The following is a 20486-nucleotide window of genomic DNA, read 5'->3' as shown; positions in this document are numbered from 1 at the left end:
CACTGAAACAAACCATGCTGAAATGAAACCATGAAGAAGCTCAGAACATTTCCTGCAAGTGCCCCAAGGTGGTGAGGGAGGGACCATGTGAGCACCTGCTCAGGTGTAGGCAGACAGGGTGTGCTGTATACAGAATTAAAACAAAAACATTAGTAGGTGCAAAAGTCATTGAGGTTTCTGCAATTATTTTTAACTCTTTAAACCGCAATGACTTTTGCACCCACCTAATAATAAAACCCACTAACTGTCCTCATTTGGTGCTGGCAATTCTAGCTGAAATCAGTGGAGCCAGAGGCACCATGGTTGGGCCAATCCCCTTTTCCCCTTCCACAAAGCGGTGCATCGGGGCACAGAGGAAGGGCAGCTGGTCCTCGCTGGGGCCTGCCCGCTGGCTGAGTACGTCTCTGCTGAGGAAAGCCACAGACACATTGGTTTTCTTCACACTCGCCATCTTCACCAACTACATCTCTGTCACCACCTCCTGGCCTTTTAATTTTCTGCTTCCACAGAGGCTCCCTTTACAGACATCAGAGGTCAGCGACTCATGCCAACAACCTTTTTCCATTAGGACACTGCTCAGGCAGTGCTGACTGTGCTCTGAGCGGGCCCTGCTTCCACCTTTATGTGTGATCCATCCATGAGGCGCCCCGTGGTAGCAGGGCAAGTCAGCGCTGCCCTCCTTGGGCTCAGCGTCCCTCATTTGCCTTCTTCCTGCAGGGGCAGGGAAGAACGGCCTGCGGGATCTGGACTTGTCTGTCAGGGGTGGGGAGGGGGGTCCCGGGCACGTCATTCGTCATTCAGAGTCTCTCATGCCTCATCTGTGGGCTCTGCCATGAGAAGGGGTGCTGACGGTGAAGGGCTGGGCACGGCCTGGCAGGTGTGTCACGGGCACCCGCATGCAGCCTGGCCAGTTCTCAGGAGGTCCTGCATTCCTGTCGGGCCTCAGCCCCACCTTCACTCCGAGTATCCCTCTGCCTGCTCCTCTGCCCCAAACCTTCCCAGACCCAGGCCCAGTCTGCAAGAACCCTCCCTCATTGACCCCCCTCTCACGATCTTTCTGCCCCACATCTGAGCTCTATCTCCCTAAGGCATGCTTTCTCATGGCTGCCATTTGGGCTGGGTGGCCCTTTGCTGTGGGGCGGGGCTGTGCATGGGAGGCTGTTTGGCAGAATCCCTGGCCTCTACCCACTGGATGCTGGCAGCACCTCCACCTCCCTTGTGACAAGCTGAACTGTCTCCGGACATTGGGGTGGGATTTAAGAACCACTGCCCCAGGTGACTGTCCAGATTACCGAGCTGAGAAAAATTCTGCTGAGGCCATCTCTGGGCTTAGTGTGAGAGTGCTGTGATCGATTAGTAACGCCTGGGACGGGTGTGCTGTTAGAATAAGTTCATAGTGGCTGGACTACAGTCACACTTCCTGTCCTTTCGGGGCTACAACGGAAGTTATTTCCCCCCACTCCCAGGTACCTTAATAATGCTCTGGCAGGTGGACAGAGGCAGGCCCACCAGGCTGGTGCCATTGATGGACATGATCTGGTCCCCGATATTCAGCTTCCCTGATTTCTCAGCGGGCCCACCATGCATCATGTTGGCTATGATCACGGTTGGCAAGATGGACCCCCAGCCGGACTCCACGATCACCACACCTAGGATTTCTCCCTTCTGCTTCTCTATGAAGACCTGAAAGGAGAGAAACGCGTACAAAGCCTGAATCAGCAACCATCCAGGGCAGCTACAGAAACCAGAGCATTTCTGCTTTTCTTGTCTTGACTAAAGACACAGTTCCCTGAAGACTCCAACCCAAGAGTCCTGTCGTCTCAGTATTCCATTACATCGGAGTGTGTAAGACGTGATTTAACACAGGCCCCTACTTTTTTTTTGTAATTCTTGTTCCCTATAAGCAGTCTTGACTTGGCAATATAACCATGAAGGGCACCATGGTTTGTGTTTTCTCCTATTGTCCCCTGGGGGTGGGGGTAGGAGAAGAGACTGTGTAGGTGGGCGCTTTGGTGGAGAGTTACGGTTTCCAGAAATAGCTTTTGGAGTCTATGCACTGGTTCCCCTAGTCCACAGTGCTTTGCAGGTTCTCGCCAACATTTAAGAGTTAGTTAAAAATGAATAAATACCCATTACAGAAACACTTCTCTGCAAGGAGAAAGCTTAGGAAAAAGAGAAAAAGAAAAAAAAGATGCTCAAGTTATCACAACCAAAAGGCTGGCAGTGCAAACAGGAAGACCATGCTCGGGACATGTGTCATTTTGTGTGGTCTTCCCTGGCAGGGCAGAGGAGACGGGAGTTAGTTTTGGATACCTGCCATCTGGTAAGGTTTGCAGAGACACCACAAAGGGGTAGGACACTTCCGGGAAGCAGCCAACAAAGAATGTGTGTGCGTTGACTTATTCCTATTCACAGATACACATATGCTCTAACACACACTGCAGTGGTGGCTGTGGGGGTTGGACCTGTCATTGCCTGGTGTCCCCTTCCTCTGGCTGCCGAAGCTCACAGCTGGCCACTACCCTGGAGAACTTCCTTTAGCCTAATGAGAGACAGCCCCCCTCCCAGTTAGGGGTTGAACTGTGTCCTCCCTCAAATTCATGTTGCCCTGTGTCCTAATGCCCAGTGCCTCAGCATATGACCTTATTTGGATACAGGGTCTTTACAGAGCTAATCAAGTTAAAATGAGGTCATTAGGGTGGGCTCTAATCTAATATGACCAATGTCTTTAAAGAAGGGGGAATTTGAACAGAGACATCCATAGAGGGAAGACGACATGAAGATACAAGAAAAAGACAGTCATCTACAAGCCAAGGAGGGAGGCCTGAAACAGATGTTTCCCTCACAGACCTCAGAAGGAACCCACCCTGCTGACACCTTGATCTCAGACTTCCAGCCTCCAGAACTGGGAGACAATGAATTTCTGTCACTGAAGCTATCCAGTCTGTGGTATTTTTGTTATGACACCCCGAGCACACTGATAAACCCCCACCCAACCTTGGTGTCAATAATTGACTGGCACAGGGTACAAAAGCCTGCCAGCTCCTTGGCCCAATGTGGGGTAAGTCTGTCCTGTGACTTGTCACTCAGAGCTTCTCTGTGGATCAGGATGAGGCTCATCTCCAGTGAGGCCACATTCCTCCTGAGAATTCCCACTACCCTGCCACCCACACTCTTTTTTCTGAGCGCATTCTCCCTCAGAGTCCCTTGAATGAGAATCCCTGTCTTGGGCTCTGCTTCTAAGGAACCCAGACACCTAACATACAGTGGATTAACAGATCCCTTTCTCATAAGGGTACTTCTTATCGATTGGATAAAGTCCAGGCTGCTCAGCTGGACTTTTAAGCCTTTCAGTTCTGACCCGAACTCCGTGCTAGCGTCTTCCTGTCCCTTCCATGTGCACCCCTGTCTCCAGCCACACTGCCACATTTATGGCTCCCCAGACCATTCCTGACCTTCATGCTTCTGTTACTTTGGCTGAGCCCTCTGCATGCCCCTACACTTTCCAAAGAACACCCCAGCTTCCAGGCCAGCTCGGATGGCCCCATTTTCTTCCAGACACTCCTACAGAGCTGGGTCTGAAACAATGGAGCTACCCTGCAGGAATGAAGTATTTATTGTCTGATTTGTTCCATTTTGCCAAGTGCAGTCTTTTACTAGTGCTGCTAACAGCACCATCATTTCACTCTTTCTGTGCCCTTTCCTAAACTGTGGGCTTGGTACGGGCGGAGTGCAGGTTCTGCCCACCAGTGGAACTCACCCCAAACTTAGTTCAGGATTGTCGGGGGCAGAGGACACGCCTCCTCATTGGAGATCGCCCTCCACTGCAGTCTTTAATCACAGAGCCTCATGCCAGGGGAGCCAGAGATGGCCCGAGCCCTGAGCAATGTCATGCCCACGCCACACTCTTCACGCCCCCATCCCCGCCCCGCACTCCCTGGCCTCCTCCCCAGCTGTCCCCGCGTGGAGAACAGCTTCAGGAAAGCACTTACATCTTTGCAGTTTTCCGACTTGGAGAAGTGGATGAGGTCGTCGTTGTACATGTCCTGGGTGTTGAGCAGGTCACTGTACTCCTTCTGGCTGAGATCCTCGGGGTTAATGCCGTTGGCCCTGAGGAATTCCTGGTATGCCACGCTAAATGCCTGCCCTATGGACTGTGCGATCAGCTGGGCCTAGACAGCAGCCAGAGAGGGAAGATGGAGGTCAGTAGGGCAGCCCTACTGATGGACTGTCGAGCGGTCGGCATCAGCCAGGCCATGGGTCTACACGGGGCACTAATGCCTGCCAGAGGCCATTTCAAAATTAGCGGGGACAGTTTTGATTATGACAACAGCGATGAAGGAGCTATCAGCAATCAGTGGACAGGACTCAGAGACGCTGGACTTACAGCCATGCAAAAGGACGGTCCTACACAGGGATGAGTCATTCTACATTTGACACAATTTTCAAATATCCCACTGGACAGTCATGTACATGTAAACCCTGGGTCTAATTATCTGAGTCCAGAACTCAACTCAAACTTATGTAAAAACACAGTCTTTAATGGCACCCATCAAATGTTCCAAGAACAAAATTATTGTGTTAACTGAGAGAATGTCATACTTCGCATTACCCAGCACTTTACCAGGAGCAAGCTTCATGACTTGGCAAAATCAGCAGCTTTAAAATTGTTCATGGTATCTGGGTAAATTACACCACGATCAGCCTGCACATCTGCTGTCCTGTGGGGTAATTCTGTGTGTGCGCATGTGTTTGCCTACCTACTCACCTAGCTAATGTCTTAATTAGCCCTTAATTCCAAATGTCAACTAGAATGTGTTTACAATATTCAGCTGAATGCTGTGTTTTCATATCCCAACTTATTAATCAAGTAGGTTTAAGCACCTGATGACTCCATTATTCCTTATGGAATGCTTGGGCCTCAGCATTTACATGCTGTGGTAAGTACAATGTTACTGTAGCTCGCTTCCCTTGGTTCCTCCTTGTGCTACATTTATGACAATGCTTAGGTTAGTTTGTAGAAATGTTTTCAAAAGGGGAGGTTATATTATCTATGAATTTCCTTTAGGGATGATAACGGGGCATTTATAAAATATTTGTTGAGAACTCTGATCTAGTCCAATGTTACGTTTTCTAGGTGAGGAGACTGAGGCCCAGAAACTCAAGGGAACCTGCTCAAGGTCACACAGCTCACAGAACGGGAACTCTGCTTCCACTGTTCTTTCTGCTGCACTGGGCTTTGATAACCGTTCCCTGTATTAATTCATCAACATTATGACTCAGGGTAGCCACTGAGCACTTCATATGTAGCCACACTGCATTCAATGCTTTACAAGGACTCTCACAAAAATCGTCACATTAAACCTATGACTGATGAAAGCATGAGCTCTTGAGTGTGTTTCACAATACAGAAAATTTGGGATTTTAGAAAGGGGACAGGATGCCTATATCATACATTGTATAATAACCCTTTTAGGGCCTGGGGAAGTGTCCTATCACTAAACACAGTAATATTCCTGCAGCAAAATGTGTAAGATTCCTGGTAAGCTGGACAAATCCTATAAATAGCCTCATGGCAGTTCAGGGCAGGTTTATCAGCAAGTTGGCTACAAAGCTCCCTTTTGTTTCTCAGAGCTCTTTAGACTTCGGAATTGTGGCTCTGTTTTATAGTCCCCATTGAACAGATCGGGAAGCAGGGGTTGAGAGGTTTAACTGTCCATTTCCTGGGAAAGGGGTGAGGTGGGGGGCTGAATCCTGGTAGACTGATTCCAGGGCCCACCCGCCTTGCCCACCACACCGGACTGCCTCTCTGTGAAATTCAGATGGGTAGAAAAATAACCAAACCAAACCAAATCTCTAGAGTGATGTTTTAGAAACACACAATTCTAACCTCTTTTCCTACCTTCCCTAGTTTTTGCTAAAAGCAGCCAATTAATAGTGACAGTAGGATTTTCTGTGTGGCTGGCCGTGGGAAAAGAAACATTTTTCTCACTCTGAGAATCTGGTGACTTCACGTGCCACAAGTCACATCAAGGACCACCACCTTGCATCCTGCTGCAGAACTGGAAGTGAGTCACTGCTTCAGCCATCAGAGGTACAAGTGGACAGATAACTGAAACACATATGCCTGGGACCTTGCTGACCATCATGCATGGACGGCTGATGTGGCGGACGCACAGGCTGTGGTGTTTACACAGTAGCACAGTCACACAGCAGCCCGATAACGGGGGCAGGGGGCTATCACCTTACAGAAGCCGAGTGGCCACACAGCTGGCCCGAGCAGGCAGGCTTCATAGCCAGCTCTCCCTGGTCTGGAGCCAATGACCTTCTTTTGTCCTCTGCTTAGGAAGCCAAGGGGTGCGATTCCCAGGTCCTAATCTTGCTCCCCATTCTTTCCTTTCATCATCTTCCTCAACAGGAAGCGCAAGGCACAGAAACCCCTTCTTGGAGCTTCAAGCCAGAAGAATGTAGCAGAGCATCCTCAGCCGTGTATATATATGCATGCCGGGAGCCTCAGGCCTGCTGAGCAGAGCTAATCCCACCTTTTCATGGGCCTGCAGGACACATGAGGCTTAAGATTCTAAATTTAACTCTTCTGAAATTTTCCAAGAACCTTCTAAAACTCATGTTCTCTCAGTTTGCAAGTTTGGCCTCAGTTTGAAAGGCATAGCAGGGAGAATGGTGGAGAGAGGCACTGCAAGCTCTCTGCCTTCTCAGCGACCTTGTCCCAGGGCAGCTTTCTAGAGAACCAGACCAGCACAGGCTGTTGCAGGAAGTGGAAGCATCACCTCCTCTCCAAGGCTGCAGCTGTGACAGGTCTGGTTCCCTGGAGAAAAGCTGCTTGCCTCTGACTCCTAACTCTTTGGAAGAAGGAAATATACTGCAGCTAGAAAGATGAACACTCTCCTGGAGAAAAATGACCTCTTTTAAGGAGCCAAGGTGACCACAGGCAGCTTAAGTAGTAAGAGCTCCCTGCTTGGTATGAGAAACAGAGCTTATTCCACTGCACAGGAGGGAAACTGAGCACCGTCAGCGGCACTGACATGGCCTTCTCGGGGCTCTGCAGTTCGAAACCCTGCTGGGGCTGCGGCCCCGGCCTGGAGGGCAGCTTCCAAAGCCTGCCACGCTCAAGGAGGTGCTCAGCTGCTAACGCAGCTTGAAGCTGGAGGCCTCGCCAGCAGTTCTAAGCACAACTGGGGGAAGAAGGCTGAATGGAAGAATGGCGCCCCTCTCTGTTATAAACTAGTTTTCTCTGTTGACTTCATCACCTGGAGAGATGGGGGGAGGGGTAAGAATTACTGGCTTTATGACAAGGGGAGCAGCTGGTTTTCATAAGGACTATAGGTGGGTGGGTGGATAGGGACAGAGATTCTGACTTTCCTGTAGCCCCCAAGGCAGTCCTGCACAACCGAGAACTGTCCTCCCAAATGCCCCAGGGCCCAGGTAAGACCTACACGGGCCCCCAGGGTCTGACTGAACTCTTCCCGTTCTTCTCTCACTTTAAGCTCTCCGGCAGTTGGGTCTCCTTGCCTTTCCTCAGCTATAGCAGGAGGCCCCTGCCTCAGGGCTTTTGCACTTGCTCTGTCTCCTCTGACTTCATTCAGGTCTCTGCTTAAATCTCGCCTCCTCAGAGAGGACTTTGTCAATTACTCTCCCTGAAACAGCCCCGTCCCTCTATCCCCTGACCTACTTTTATTTTTTCTTTATCCAACTTCCCGTTACCTAATTTTATATTAAATCTATCTATCCATTTATCTCCTGTCTTCCTACAACCCTCATGAAGAATGCTTTGTCTGTTTTACTCAGCCTTGTATCCCTAGCACTAGAACAGTGCCTGACACATAGTAGGTGCTCAATAAATATCTGTTTCACGGATGATTCAGGTTCTGAGAACTAGAATCTGGGCACCCAGAGACAGCTCAGGTCACGGGAGGGAGATCATGGAAAGCCACCCTTACGTCCTCAGACTCGAAGACGTGGCAGATCATCTTGTACTGCCTTTTTCCATCCTGGGATGGGTGGGAGGCTTCCACGTTCTCCTGGGAGTTCGAGCGAGGCATCCGCCTGCGGGCCATCAACACAACAATGTTCCCAATGTCTGCGATGTAGGAAATGGTCCTCAGAGGGTGGTCCATCATTGTCTCCTGGAGGGTGGAAGGGAGAGGACAGTAAGTCCAGTGCAGCACCTCATGACCCCTAAGAGAGTTGGCCACCCCACAGCCCAGTCAAGTGTGGTCCACATGTAGAACAGTGCCTGACACATAGGAGGTGCTCAATAAATATCTGCTCCAGGGCTCCCTGCCAAGACCCTGCTGGCAGATTTATCCGCATCCACCCAGGCCTGGGGGCAATTCCCTTGGCTAATAATAACCCAGGAAGTGGTCTGTGGCAGCTGAAAAGACATTTCAATCATTTTACAACCAGCAGAATCTCTGGTGGGGAAGTTAAAAAAAAAAAAAAGATAAAAAATCTACACAGGATGGCTGCATTTGGGGTGTGTGTGTGTGTGTGTGTGATTTTAAACAAAATTTCTTGAAAGGCTATCTGTTCAAGTTTGTGAATTTTCTGATAAAAACTTATGAGACTGATTAGCAAATAATATCCATGGTTTATTTTTTCCTTTGACCTTTAAGAAAACAGTCTCAAGGTCCACCCTGCCCCTGTCCCCCTCCGCCAGCAAGCACTGCAGACACCACCTTCTAGCTTGTATAGAAGTCAGCATCTGGGGGCAGGTGCTCTGCAGACACGGGCACAGTCTCTGAGTTGCCATGCTGCTAAGCTTCACCCCGGGGAATGGTGGGAGCCAGCTCATTACTACCTGTGTGTCAGCATTCAACACTTTGATTCTCTGCGTAGAAATGAAGAGATCCACTTCGGTCATTGGCTGAGATTCGCCTTCAGGAGCCTGAGAAGAAAAATGCACCGAGGAAAGCTTAGCACATTCCTCGGACGCGGGTGCATGGGAGCAAGGCGAGCTCACACACAGAGGCACTGAGACTCAGTCACCAGAACAGCAACGCAGACTCCAGAATTAGATCGTCAAAGCTGAAGTCACCACACAGAGGACGGACACATGGACAAGAGGGAGCGTCTCCACTTTACAGGAGAAATGCAGGATCCCCTTTGCTTCTTCCCCTCTAGAAGCAGTCACTCACTGCCGTCGATTTGGTTCTACGACCAAGGATCGTGAATGGCCCTTTCTGCAAAGGTTTCAGAGCCCAGAAGATTGAAGAAACAAGGGCACTGACTGATACCCCAGGACCCTGGCAAAGTCAGAATCTGCCCCTGCTCAGGGGATGGGGAACAATGCTTATAGCAGGTGCAAACAAAGTCATTTGGATGCAGTTCTGGTAAGAGGTCTTCATGTTCACACACCCACACAGCAACACAGAAGCACTACCCTGAAACCACCCCATTAAGAAACAGCCCCAATGCCTCAACATCCCATGGGTAGCTCATAAGCACCTAGAAGCTCCACAACCAAAAAAGCGCATCCATCTAGTTCATTTAGGGCTTAACTCCGCACGTGTGTGGTTATTAGCGAGTTTTCTTTTTTGCATCCAGCAATCTGACAAATCTGCAAATCAAACATGACTATAATTGAACAGACCCAAGTCCCTGCCACAATAATGCTCCTGAATGGTGGACACTTTCACACTACTGTACGATTCATTTAGCATCTCCAATCTGCTCCCTGCCGTTCCTCTGAAGTGAAATGACTCATGAGCAACAGAAAACAGCCACTTTAGGCAACTGAGTTTTAAGAAACGGTGGCTTATGGGGCGGTTCAAAAAGAAATCTGAACAAAAAACTTGCTGGATGCAGAAAACAAAAACACGAAATAATAATAAGGTAAAACATAAATAAATGAAAAGAACAGGCAGAACACCAAGCTGATGAAGTATTTGTACTGCACCTTCTTCCTGCTTTTGGCTAATTTCTGGGCCATCTGCTTAGCATGGAACAAACAGAGACAGGAGAACAGTTAGAAAAGAATTTGCAGAGACTCAAAGTCAAAGAAGGAATTGACAAACTAATACCGATAGTGGTAAAAGCATTTCTGTGGGAGGTGGACTGAAAAAAAAAAAATCCCACTCTACAAACAATGGATTTCCTAACTCAGAATTTAGCAGGTGTCAGGGGCAGTAGGAGGAAAAGAAATGGATTGAGTCACTTCTTATACGTAACTGCAATCAATGTTTTCAAAGAACCAACTTTTGGTTCTGTTGACTTTATTGCATGCCTGTCTTCTACTTCATTGATTTTAGTCTATATCTTTATTTTGTTCTACTTTTTCTGGGCTGAATTTGCTGCTTTTTTTCCTAGCTTCTTAAGATGAAAACTTAAATGATGGATTTTCAAATGTTTTTCTTTTCTGATATATTTATTTAAAACTATGCATCTCCTTCCAAGCACTGCAGTAGCTGTAGCCCACACATTTTGATATGTTGCAATTTAATTATCATTTCATTCAAAGCATTTGCTAATTTATACTGATTTCTCCTTTGGACTTTGGATGAATTAAAACTGTATTCTTAATTTTAATATATTTGGAGATTTTCTAGTTATCTTCTTGTTATTTATTTCTGAATTAATTTCACTGGGTCAAGAGAATATACTCTGATTTCAATCCTTTGAAACTTGCTGAGTTTTAGCCGTATGGCCCAGAAGATGACGGGCTTCGGTGAAAGTGTTGTGTAGACTTACAAGATGCTTTCTGCAGTTGCTGGGGATGATGTTCTATGAATGTCAATTAAGTCAATTATGTTGGTTGAGAGTATTGTTCAAATCTTCTGTACCTGATTTTTTTTTTTTTGTCTGCTTGTTCTAATATTTATTGGGAGACGTGTGTTACAATCTCCAGCTGTTACTGTGGATTTGTCCATGTCTACTTCTGTCAACCTTTGCTTCACCCATTTTATAACTATAAGGTGCATACATATTTAAGACGTTTATGTTGTCCTATGAAATTGATCTTTTAGTGTTGTCCCTCTTTAGTCCTTCTTGCTTTAAATTTGTATAATATTAATGTAGCCTGGACCTAACTAGAAATGGGTATAATGTACCCTTTTCTCATAAGACATAGTTGATAAAAGCGAGAGTCTGGGGCTGAATTGTTTAAAACTGAGTCTTGGCTCTGCTACCTAACTGGTTGTATGACTTGGAGCAAGCCACTTAACATCTCTGTGCCTCCATTTACTCATCTGTCAAATGAAGATAAAAATAGCATCTACCTCAATAGAGCTGTTCTGAGGATAAAACTGACTATATGCAAAGCTCTGACAATAGTGCCTGGTACATTATAAGCACTATATTTGTGTTTGCTCTTATGTGATTATAATTCACCTGCACCAAGATCCAATGTCTTGGCTTTTAGTAAGGCTTGCTGTATACACACAGATCTCGTACGAATAATGGCGAGTCAATGGGCAAACCAGAACACTGCTGTGGTGATGGGGGTGGGGTGGAGGAAGGTGCATTCCTTGGTACTCACCTGGTAGAAAACCTCTTTTGCCCTCAGCAGCACATCTCTGTTTCATTAATGACTAAAATGTGTTGTCTATACTACTTCATTGTGGAGAAACTAGATGAGTCAACCATCCAAACACCCAACAGCTCATCGGGGGTCCACCCTGGAAACTAGCGCGGCCCAACTCCCACACGCCACCCTATAACTCTTCCCGGTGGTCACAGTGAACAGCGTGCTCTGGAAAAGTCCAAAGGCAGCAACTGCAAGTGTTATCCTGATGCCGTGCATGACAGTGGAAATGTCTCTGCACCTGAGGAGTGGCCCTATGCTGATGATACGTCACACCACAGATTTCCTGTGTGGAATCAGAGACTCCTGCCAAGGGAATTCTGACCTGCGCCAGTTATAATCCTACGACAGATGACTGCTGTGAGATCCTAACATTTGTCTGTTTTCTACCACCCCTCCTGAAATGATATGACATGAAATGATATGGCAGTAACATAAGAATTTCCATTGTTTTTGATACCAAAACAAACAGCTATTTGTCAAAATTCTTCACTCTAGGGAACAGTGATCTGAAAGGCCCCTTTCAAAGGAAAATCTGCCACCAGTGGGATGCCCAAATTCGTTTTTTTTTTTACTGGAATGGGTGATAAAGGAGACAATCCAAAAAGGCAGACGGAGTTTCATGAAAGGCTTTCTGAAACAACATTGATGAAGTTCAAGGTATTTTATTCACTTAGAGAAATAAATCCCTCATGATACTCAAGTGCCCTGGAACAAATTGTAATTAAAAATTTAGACACCACATTAGAAATGCTGATGGGGTCGCAGCCAGAATGAGAACCTGGAGTAGCAGAGAGAGATCTAGAGAACCACAAGGCCAGCATGCATCTTAAAGCAAGAAATGACAACATCCATTTAAATCCTCGTGTTTCATGGGATTGATTACGGCTTATCATCCAGTGGGCTATGTGCAAGGTCATAAACTGTGGCACCGGCCATCCTGTCGCTTGATCCACAATGCGTATCAAGTGTTAACTGAGGTTATTCATGCTTGGGACCCTCCTGACGATTCTAAATTTTCCTTCCCCAGCTGACAGCATCCTTCTAATTGTTTCACGTCTATCAGTGTAAAAGCTTACAGCCCAGTGAGGTAGGCACTACATTATCCTCATCTTCCAGAAGAGGAAACTGAGGCACAGAGAGGCTAATGAACTTGCCCAAGGTCACACAGTGGTTAAATGACAGAAACAGAGTCAAACCTGGAAGTCTCACTCTATACTGCAAGCTGCTAGCTGTGCGATCTGGGCAAGTGTTTTATGTCTAAACTTCTCTGTTTGCCTGAAAAATGGGGTGATTAATACCTACCTCCCAGGATACCCCACCCCCTCTATTTTGAGGTACAAACGAGGTAATGTGTGTGAAAGGCCTGCTATAAGTGTCACCGTCCTTTCTATCAGCCACAGACTCCGTCAAGTAAGATGAGAAATCACATGGTTGAGACAAAGCGACTGGGAGAATTGTTAATTCTACAATTCAGTTCTAATTTTTGACACTTAACAGAAAAATCTTTCCATTAAAGAATGGAAAAATATGATCTTTTGTGCTATACTAGTAAAGACAGATATAAGAATATTTGATAATGAGTGATCCTTACAAAAATGTATGTACCAAAAAATGTCAAATCATCATTTGTGAGCTAATTACATGAGCTTCACAAATGTAGACGAAATGGAGACATACACACCACACTCTGCATGGATATGAAGTAGTTAATACAGCTCAGGTAGGGTTCAGCAGGTCACCCCATCTTCCAGTTGAAGCATGGAGATATACTGGACAGAGAGGAAGACAAATGAGCTAGCTGCACTGGCTCCAAGTTTGCTTCTTTAGACAGGGTTCAGGCATGATTCTCTCTCTCTCTCTCTCTCTCTCTCTCTCTCTCTCTCTCTCTCTCTCTCTCCCTAGGGTACTTTAGATACTGACGGTATGAAGGGCAAAACTCTCTCCAGAAGTTTCTCCTAGAACGTGTTCCAGAGAGTCCTAGCAACCAGACTGTAACAAGCATCACACAGGGATAATGCATTCTCCGTTCAAATAACTTGGGGAGCTTCTAGTTAAAGTGAATGAAATCTCCTTAGTACAGGACTTCCCAGCATCTTTCATAGGAAAACATACATGGCAATTATTCAGAAAGGAGATACGTTTTGCAGTGTTTCTTCCACTTATTTGCCAGCGGAACCCTGTCAGTGAGAAGTGCTTGGCTTGACTGGAAAGCCACAGAGCCAAGTTGGAGAACAGATGCTACACAACGCTGGATGGTCCACCCTTCTCTACGGCAGTGGGTCCCAAATTGTAGGTACATCAGACTCTCCTGAAGGGCTTATGAAAGCACAGATTCCTGGTTCCTACCCCCAGGAGTTTGAGTGGGGTGGGGCCTGAGAATCTGCATTTCTAACTAGTCCCCAGGAGATGTTGCTGCTGGGACCCCAGGGATCCCACTTTGAGAACCACTGCTCTAATGCATTCCTTAGATATATGGGAACTTCCTGGAAGGATATTATTTCTTCTCAATAATGGTGAACAACAAAGGCAGAAAGGATACATTAGAAGGGTCCAAAGATGATAAAAAAGGTTTAAAAAAAAATGGCAGATGTCTTCTAATTCTGCTATTGCATTCAGACACACCGTATTTGTTATATTTTGGTAGATGGAAAAGCATTTTAATTTCCGATTCCTCAGCCTGCCTTGTATTATTGTTACCTCAACGCTCTTCTTGACTCCCTTATCCGTTTTCAAGGTCAAGGACTGGATCTTGGTTAATTTTTAGCTCCTAAGATGCCTATCACAGGGGTCTGTCTAAGAACGGTTTGTTTTTCTGAGCCAAATTTCCTTCGTTTTTATCTCACATTAAGTAGAAAATACCTACTAATGTGGCCAAACCACAACTTGCAATTCTCTCCTCATTTGGCAACTACATCTGTAAATTCTTTGCTAAATGAAGAAAATCATAATTTTTACAACTCTAAGTGTAAATCCAACATCAATATTCAATTCTAGTATACAGTTGGTGCTCTGTGAGTGACTGATGCCATAACTAATGAACAGAACAGAAATTAAAGACTGTTTTAACATGGAAACTAAGGCTTCAGGTCCAGCATTTATTCAGAGCCAAAGGACCACAAACACCATGGCTGGACCCACGGTGAGGTAGGTCTCACCGCATGCATTGCCTCCATGGGGTCGGAGAATGTAGCTGGAGGGAAGAGAGGGGCAAAATGAGACCCCCGCAGGGAGTGAGGGAGGAAGAAGGTACCTGAAAGGAAAGGAGGAAATTCCTCGGCCTTTGTGTTGGTAAGAGCTCGTAGGCAGAAATCACTCATCAGTTTGTGGTGAGGATATTGCTAAAAGGATTTCCCAAATAGAATCCGTACAGCTTTTCCCCTTCCTTCCTGGATGGACACTATAAAGTCTGTAGCCACATTTTGCTCTGCATCTCTCTAGAGACGGCCTAGAAAAACTCATTCCTGAAAGGGCAGCCTCTCTTTAGGAAAACGCACGGCATCTCCTCCCTTAGAGAAAGGTCTCCTAGGCACACGGGGGCACCACAGTGCCCGCTCCCCTTGGAGAAGTGCTCTCAGCCCCCTGGTTCCCTCTGCAGGTGATGAAGTCTCTGTGATGCTGTTGACAGTAACTTTCTAACAGGTGTGGGAATAAACCACGGGTCTGAACATAGCTGTCTCCACTAAGAATCTGAAATAGTGTCACGCTGGGTGTAAAGGCAAGCGCTCCGATGGGCATTTAAATGAATGTAAAAGAACACAGGTAGGAAATATTTAATGACAGACAACAGTTGCTTCAGTTGCAGAGAAGCACACTGTAAAATGATGCTTATACATGAAATGTAACCATTTAATCTTACCACTCCACACTGAATTCCTTACACGAGAGTAATCTTTGGTAAAAATAAACATACGATGTCTTCCAGATGCCTATACTGCTCTGGGCAGGTCTCACATGGATTTATAACCAGACAGCCTCTCTCCTGCTTATTCTGTTCAACAAAGCCATCCAATTTTCTGTTTGAATGAACAGTGGAACTTGGGGACACCAACACTACGGAGCTTCAAAGTAAACTTTCTGGTTTCCTATTAGGGAGCTGGACTTTGAAGAAGGGAAAACAACCCTCTCGGATACCACTGTGGAAATCAGAAGATACACAGGCGTACCTTGGAGTTACTGTGGGTTCAGTTCCAGACCACTGTAATAAAGCGCGTGTCTCAATAAAGTGAGCTGCGGAGAAGGGTCCTGCCTTCAGTTTGTAAAAGACACTGTCTATGAAATGCAATGAAGTGAAAAGCAGTAAAACGAGGCCTGCTCACCATTCACGGCACACGTGGCGCTGGGGGGGATCTGGTACCAGATGCTGTCGTCACCCTGAGCAGTGCTTTCTGTTCAGGTCATGGACCTGCTCTCCCCTCCCGGCCATCGAATACTACATACACGTCACAGTGGAAAGACAGAGCAACTCTGCCAGTCAGGAGGCCAGGAAACAAGGTGCCCAGAATGAAACCTGAGCTTTAATATGTCTGAAACCTGATGGACAGAACCTAGGAAAAACTAATCTCAAAGCAACACGCAGTTTTTGGTCTCAGGGGTCTTCCGTACTCTTTTGGGGGCAGACTGTTGCTTTGTTCTGGAAGATTCACCTCAGTGGGCCTTGGGAGCATTCCTTAACAGGGGTGCTGGGGGAGGGGCGCTCTGGCATTCTGGAGATTTATGTTTGTCGCGTGTCTCTATCCTGCACACTACAGCGTGTTAAGCGTCCCTGGCTCTGACCTACTAATGCCAGTAAAATGCCCCCAGATACTGTGGCAACCAAAAGTGTCCCCTACCCATTTCCAAATACCCCTTTGGAGGTCCCTCCCTGTCCGAGAAGCAGTGAGTGAGGCATGCCAGGTCCCTGCATTCCCACTGACCCCGGGGAAGCTGATGGTACCATTACCCTGGGGAACTACGTGCTATGTTGAGAACTTAGCTAAGCTACTCCATGATTTTGCTGCCGCAGTAATGGTCTCAGTAATGGCCAAGCAGCCTGTGGGGACCTTAAACTGACACTAGCCCCTCATGCAAGTGCATGTCCTGGATTACAGCCACAGAGTCACAAACACATGTAAGCTCCTGATGTGACTTCCCAGCAGCCCTTGTGAGCAACAGTCTCCTCCTATGCGCCCCTTAGATAAGACCCCTATGGAGCTTACCAAATCCCAGCTCTGCTTTGGTTTGAACTGACCAATCTGGCCTTAGATCAGGAACCCCAAAGCACTCTCCCCATGGACCCTACTAAAGGCATGTGCCCAGGTCCTGCGTCTCTCTCTGCCTGCACCCTGCCTTGACCTCCCCATGTGGACCCTCTAGGACTTCTCCAGGACCTGTGAGTAGCAACTTCTCTATCTTAGTTCCTCTTGTGGTCTTTTGCTCATCATCGGGCACCCTGGGGCTCTACTTAACAACTGTCAGTTTAACACAATCATAACACGCTATGTTTGGTAACTGTGGGGCACGAGGAGTCAGAACTATGACCCCAAAGAGCTTGTTTTTGAAGTTCACTGCTCTGGATGAAATAAGACGGGATGGTGCCTGAGAAACAGCTTGTTCTCTCAGAGAGGTTTCTGTGTTCGTGCTTTGAACACTGTGTCTGGGAGATCCTGAATGAAGACGAAGACAGTAGGAAGATCTGGCAGTGCTAACATCACCTCGTTATGATAAGGGGTGACAGTGAAAAGGAATTGGGTCAAGCTTGGATGGGCAGCTCAACAAGAACCTGACATCCTACCAGTAGCATCACTGTAGGTGTGAAGGGCAGGCTGAAATGTTTTCACGGAGTTGTCCTCTTGGGAAACACGGAGTAAGATGCATCTCCGTGGATAGGGGGTGGGACTTCCCTTGAAGGAAGTGGACCTTCTCACTGTCAATCATCCTGAAAGAGGCTAATTTTGGGAGAATAGATGAACACCACAGAAGTGGGCCTGGTGGCTGCAGGGTCTCTGAGACACAAACAAGAGTTGTGTAGCCCAGATGAAGTGGTGGAGTGGGTCCCTGACACATGGAAAAACTGGCAGGCCCTTGTCAGTAACCTTGCCATTGGGCTACCTGTGATGTGGTTGTACATTCCTCTCTGGTTTATACATCCCAATTCCTAAAACTTCAGTCGTATTTTCAAAAGTTGCAGCACTGGTTTACTATACTGTGAAGGATAAGTAAGGGAAGGGTGAGTGCTGAGCTTGGGAGAGGAGTGCCTCCTCCAAGCACAGAGAGGTGGTAGGAGCAGTGAGTGACTCTCGGAGACCCCAGCAGCAGGAGCCATGGAGGGCAGTTGAATGAGGAAGCAATTAGAGGGGACCTGGGGACATTCACACAGCACCCCAGAAACTGCAGAATAACTGGGCTCAAAAACCATCCTAATTATGGCATCAATGGAATTCTGACCTTGTATAGTCGTCACGATGGCAGAGCCTGGGCATGGGAATAACAAAGCAATCAGCTCAGATGGGGCAGTGCCACCGGAAGCCCACCTCTGTTCTGCAGAACCTCTGTGAATTGCTGCCACTCTTCCCTTCAAGCTCTCAGGTGCTGTCTCGCCTGTCGAGGGCTCCCCTGTACTCCCACGGCACTTAGTATCTGACACCCTTCTCTCCTCCTCAGGGATACCCGCACATTCTCGGCTTCATTCATTTCTCATTCGTGCTGCTGAGTTGGAAGTTAAGGATCTCACTTTATAAATCGCCATTGCCCTCCTTCCCGAGACCTTGCACGGCCTGGAACACCTACGTGCTTAAAAAATACCTTTTCCTTGATTGAGAGATTAAGAACCCTCCATTACTGGCTTCTACCCGCGCTTCTTTCTCACTCCACCTTGCTACACAAACACCAGGATGACACGTGGGAATGTGTAAGTGACAAGATACAAAAAAAGGAATGGTTTACTGGGAAAGAATTGATTTTGACCAGGTGACTGGATAAAACCAATTCTGAAGTATCCTAACCTATTCTAACTTGCCTAAAATACCTGGTTCTGGGTTTCAAATCTCCCTATGGCTCCAGTGTGGCTGCCCAATGGTTCTGGGTGCTGGTGGCACTTAATGACCCTTGAATGACATGATGGCAGTTTAAGTATCTCTGTAGTCCTGGTTTTGTCCATAATTCTAGGTGGTATTGGCCTCATGGAGATTCTAGACCACTGCATTTCCATGGGCTCAAATCAGTTCTGGCTGGTTCAAACAAGTTGTAGATGATTTAAACTAGATGAAAGTGGTTCTTCCTAGATCAAACTGGCTCACTCCTTCTAAATCTTAAAACATATTCGAACAGGTTGACTAGCTCCAACTAGTTTAAATTGGGTTCGCCTTGCTCAGACTTGTTCAGACCAGCCGAGTTAGATCTGATCAAATGGTTCGTTTTACTTGAAGCAAGCCAGTTCAGTTTAGCTTGAACAGGATCAACCTGTCTGAAAGCCCTGGGACCTTTTCTGAACCACACTGTGACAAGCAATGTTTCAGTCATGGATCTCCAGCTGTCAATGGAAAGACAGACACCTCTCACACTGGAGACGTAATACGCACAGTGATATTCCTCATCATGTGAACTTGTCAAAGTTTATGACCATAGGGACTTTTTCTCAAGACTGGCCATTAAGAACAACCGAGATATCTGGTATTTATACATAAAGACTCCTGGACACTTCGGCAATCTTTTTGCTGTTTAGAACCATTAGCAAGAACACGGGTAAGCATTGCCTGCAAGGTCATCCCAATCCAATCTCCTCTAAATTCGGGACTAGATACGTGAGGTGTGGGGTGATCAGTATGGACGGCTCAGGTGCCCACCCTGCCTACCACCTCCACGGTGCACACACGCCCTCTCACCTTGATCCTGCTCACAGCTTCCTGGGCCTGCATCATGCGCACGTTTTTGGAGGGAGTTTTGTCTGAGAGCAGCTGGGTGGAGCCAAGGTAATTGGCAGCAAAAATGATTCCATCGATTAAGTCTTCAGGGTCACACGGTCCGGGAACTGTAACATACAGAGCCACAGCGGTAAGTGAAGCCACCCAGAGTGGGGGGCTTGCTGAACCCCTGGCATAATACCTCTCCCCCATTGGCACAGGGGGCCCAGTCCCCAAGACCCCTGAGCATTGCATCAACCTCCTAGTCTCTGTGTGGCGGCCTTCACTCACCCTTCGTCTTCAAACAGAAGGAAGAGTTTTTTTCTTAGAGTGACTTACTTCACCCATGCATTTACTGTGAGAAATGATGTGAATATTTATGCAAATACCAAACATAAAATTCAGTGATGAAGGATGTGAGACCGAGCTCCTGTTAAACTGAACTCTTTGGGGACAAAGACTATACCTAGTCATCTTTGGCTCTCTTGTGTCTCGTCAGAATCTGTTATCTAGTGGATATCAAATAAATGTTTGCCTGCCCAATGGTGAGGTAAGCAGTTCCCTGACTTGCCACCCATTCATGTCTCCCCCTCTCCATTTTATCCACAATGGGGGACACAAATTTTATAACTCAGAAAAAATGGGATATTTGTTTCAGAATGTCGGGATTCCCATAATAGCCTCTGACTCCAATTCTGGGAGACAGATAATGTTATCCCAAAGCTATGGTTTCATCCTGCCAACCTTGCTGACTTACAGACCATAATGTTCCTGGGCTGCATCCACACACAGATCAATTCCAAGGAAAATCAGCCTTTTAAATCATTGATCAGCCTTTTAAATCTAACCTTAGTTTTAACTATTTAAAAGGAAGGTATCTGATTCTAACCACAATCACCGGTAAACTCTCCTTGAAATTAAAACATGTCTGGGACTAACACATAACTTTACAACACACGCATTAAGAATGGCATTCTAATTCTGCCATGAAAACACATGTCTTCTTTGGCTTGGGCGCCGTATTTGGGGAGACTAAAATATACATGTTCACCCACAGTTAAAAAACT

The 20486-nt window shown here is 46.8% G+C and overlaps 1 protein-coding gene across 5 annotated transcripts in view; it reads right to left on the bottom strand.

Annotated features, from left to right (window-relative positions):
* APBA1 (amyloid beta precursor protein binding family A member 1) overlaps positions 1 to 20486 on the bottom strand; it is a 189707-nt gene that overhangs the window by 11878 nt on the left and 157343 nt on the right. For 4 of the 5 annotated variants that reach the window (XM_019730532.3, XM_074330535.2, XM_019730527.3 and 1 more), the window contains exons 5-10: positions 19402 to 19547; positions 9917 to 9949; positions 8819 to 8905; positions 7959 to 8144; positions 3993 to 4172; positions 1471 to 1683 (exon numbers count right to left, since the gene is read on the bottom strand). In XM_019730532.3, the coding sequence (XP_019586091.1) occupies positions 1471 to 1683; positions 3993 to 4172; positions 7959 to 8144; positions 8819 to 8905; positions 9917 to 9949; positions 19402 to 19547 (845 nt within the window). The remainder of the gene's footprint in view (positions 1 to 1470; positions 1684 to 3992; positions 4173 to 7958; positions 8145 to 8818; positions 8906 to 9916; positions 9950 to 19401; positions 19548 to 20486) is intronic. The other variant, XM_019730551.3, reaches the window with a different exon arrangement.

Source organism: Rhinolophus sinicus, chromosome 16 (genome assembly GCF_057876585.1).
Source record: "Rhinolophus sinicus isolate RSI-liver-muscle chromosome 16, RSI-T2T, whole genome shotgun sequence".
NCBI lineage: Eukaryota > Metazoa > Chordata > Mammalia > Chiroptera > Rhinolophidae > Rhinolophus > Rhinolophus sinicus.
Note: the sequence above shows the minus strand (reverse complement) of the source record. Positions and strands in the feature narration are given on the sequence as shown.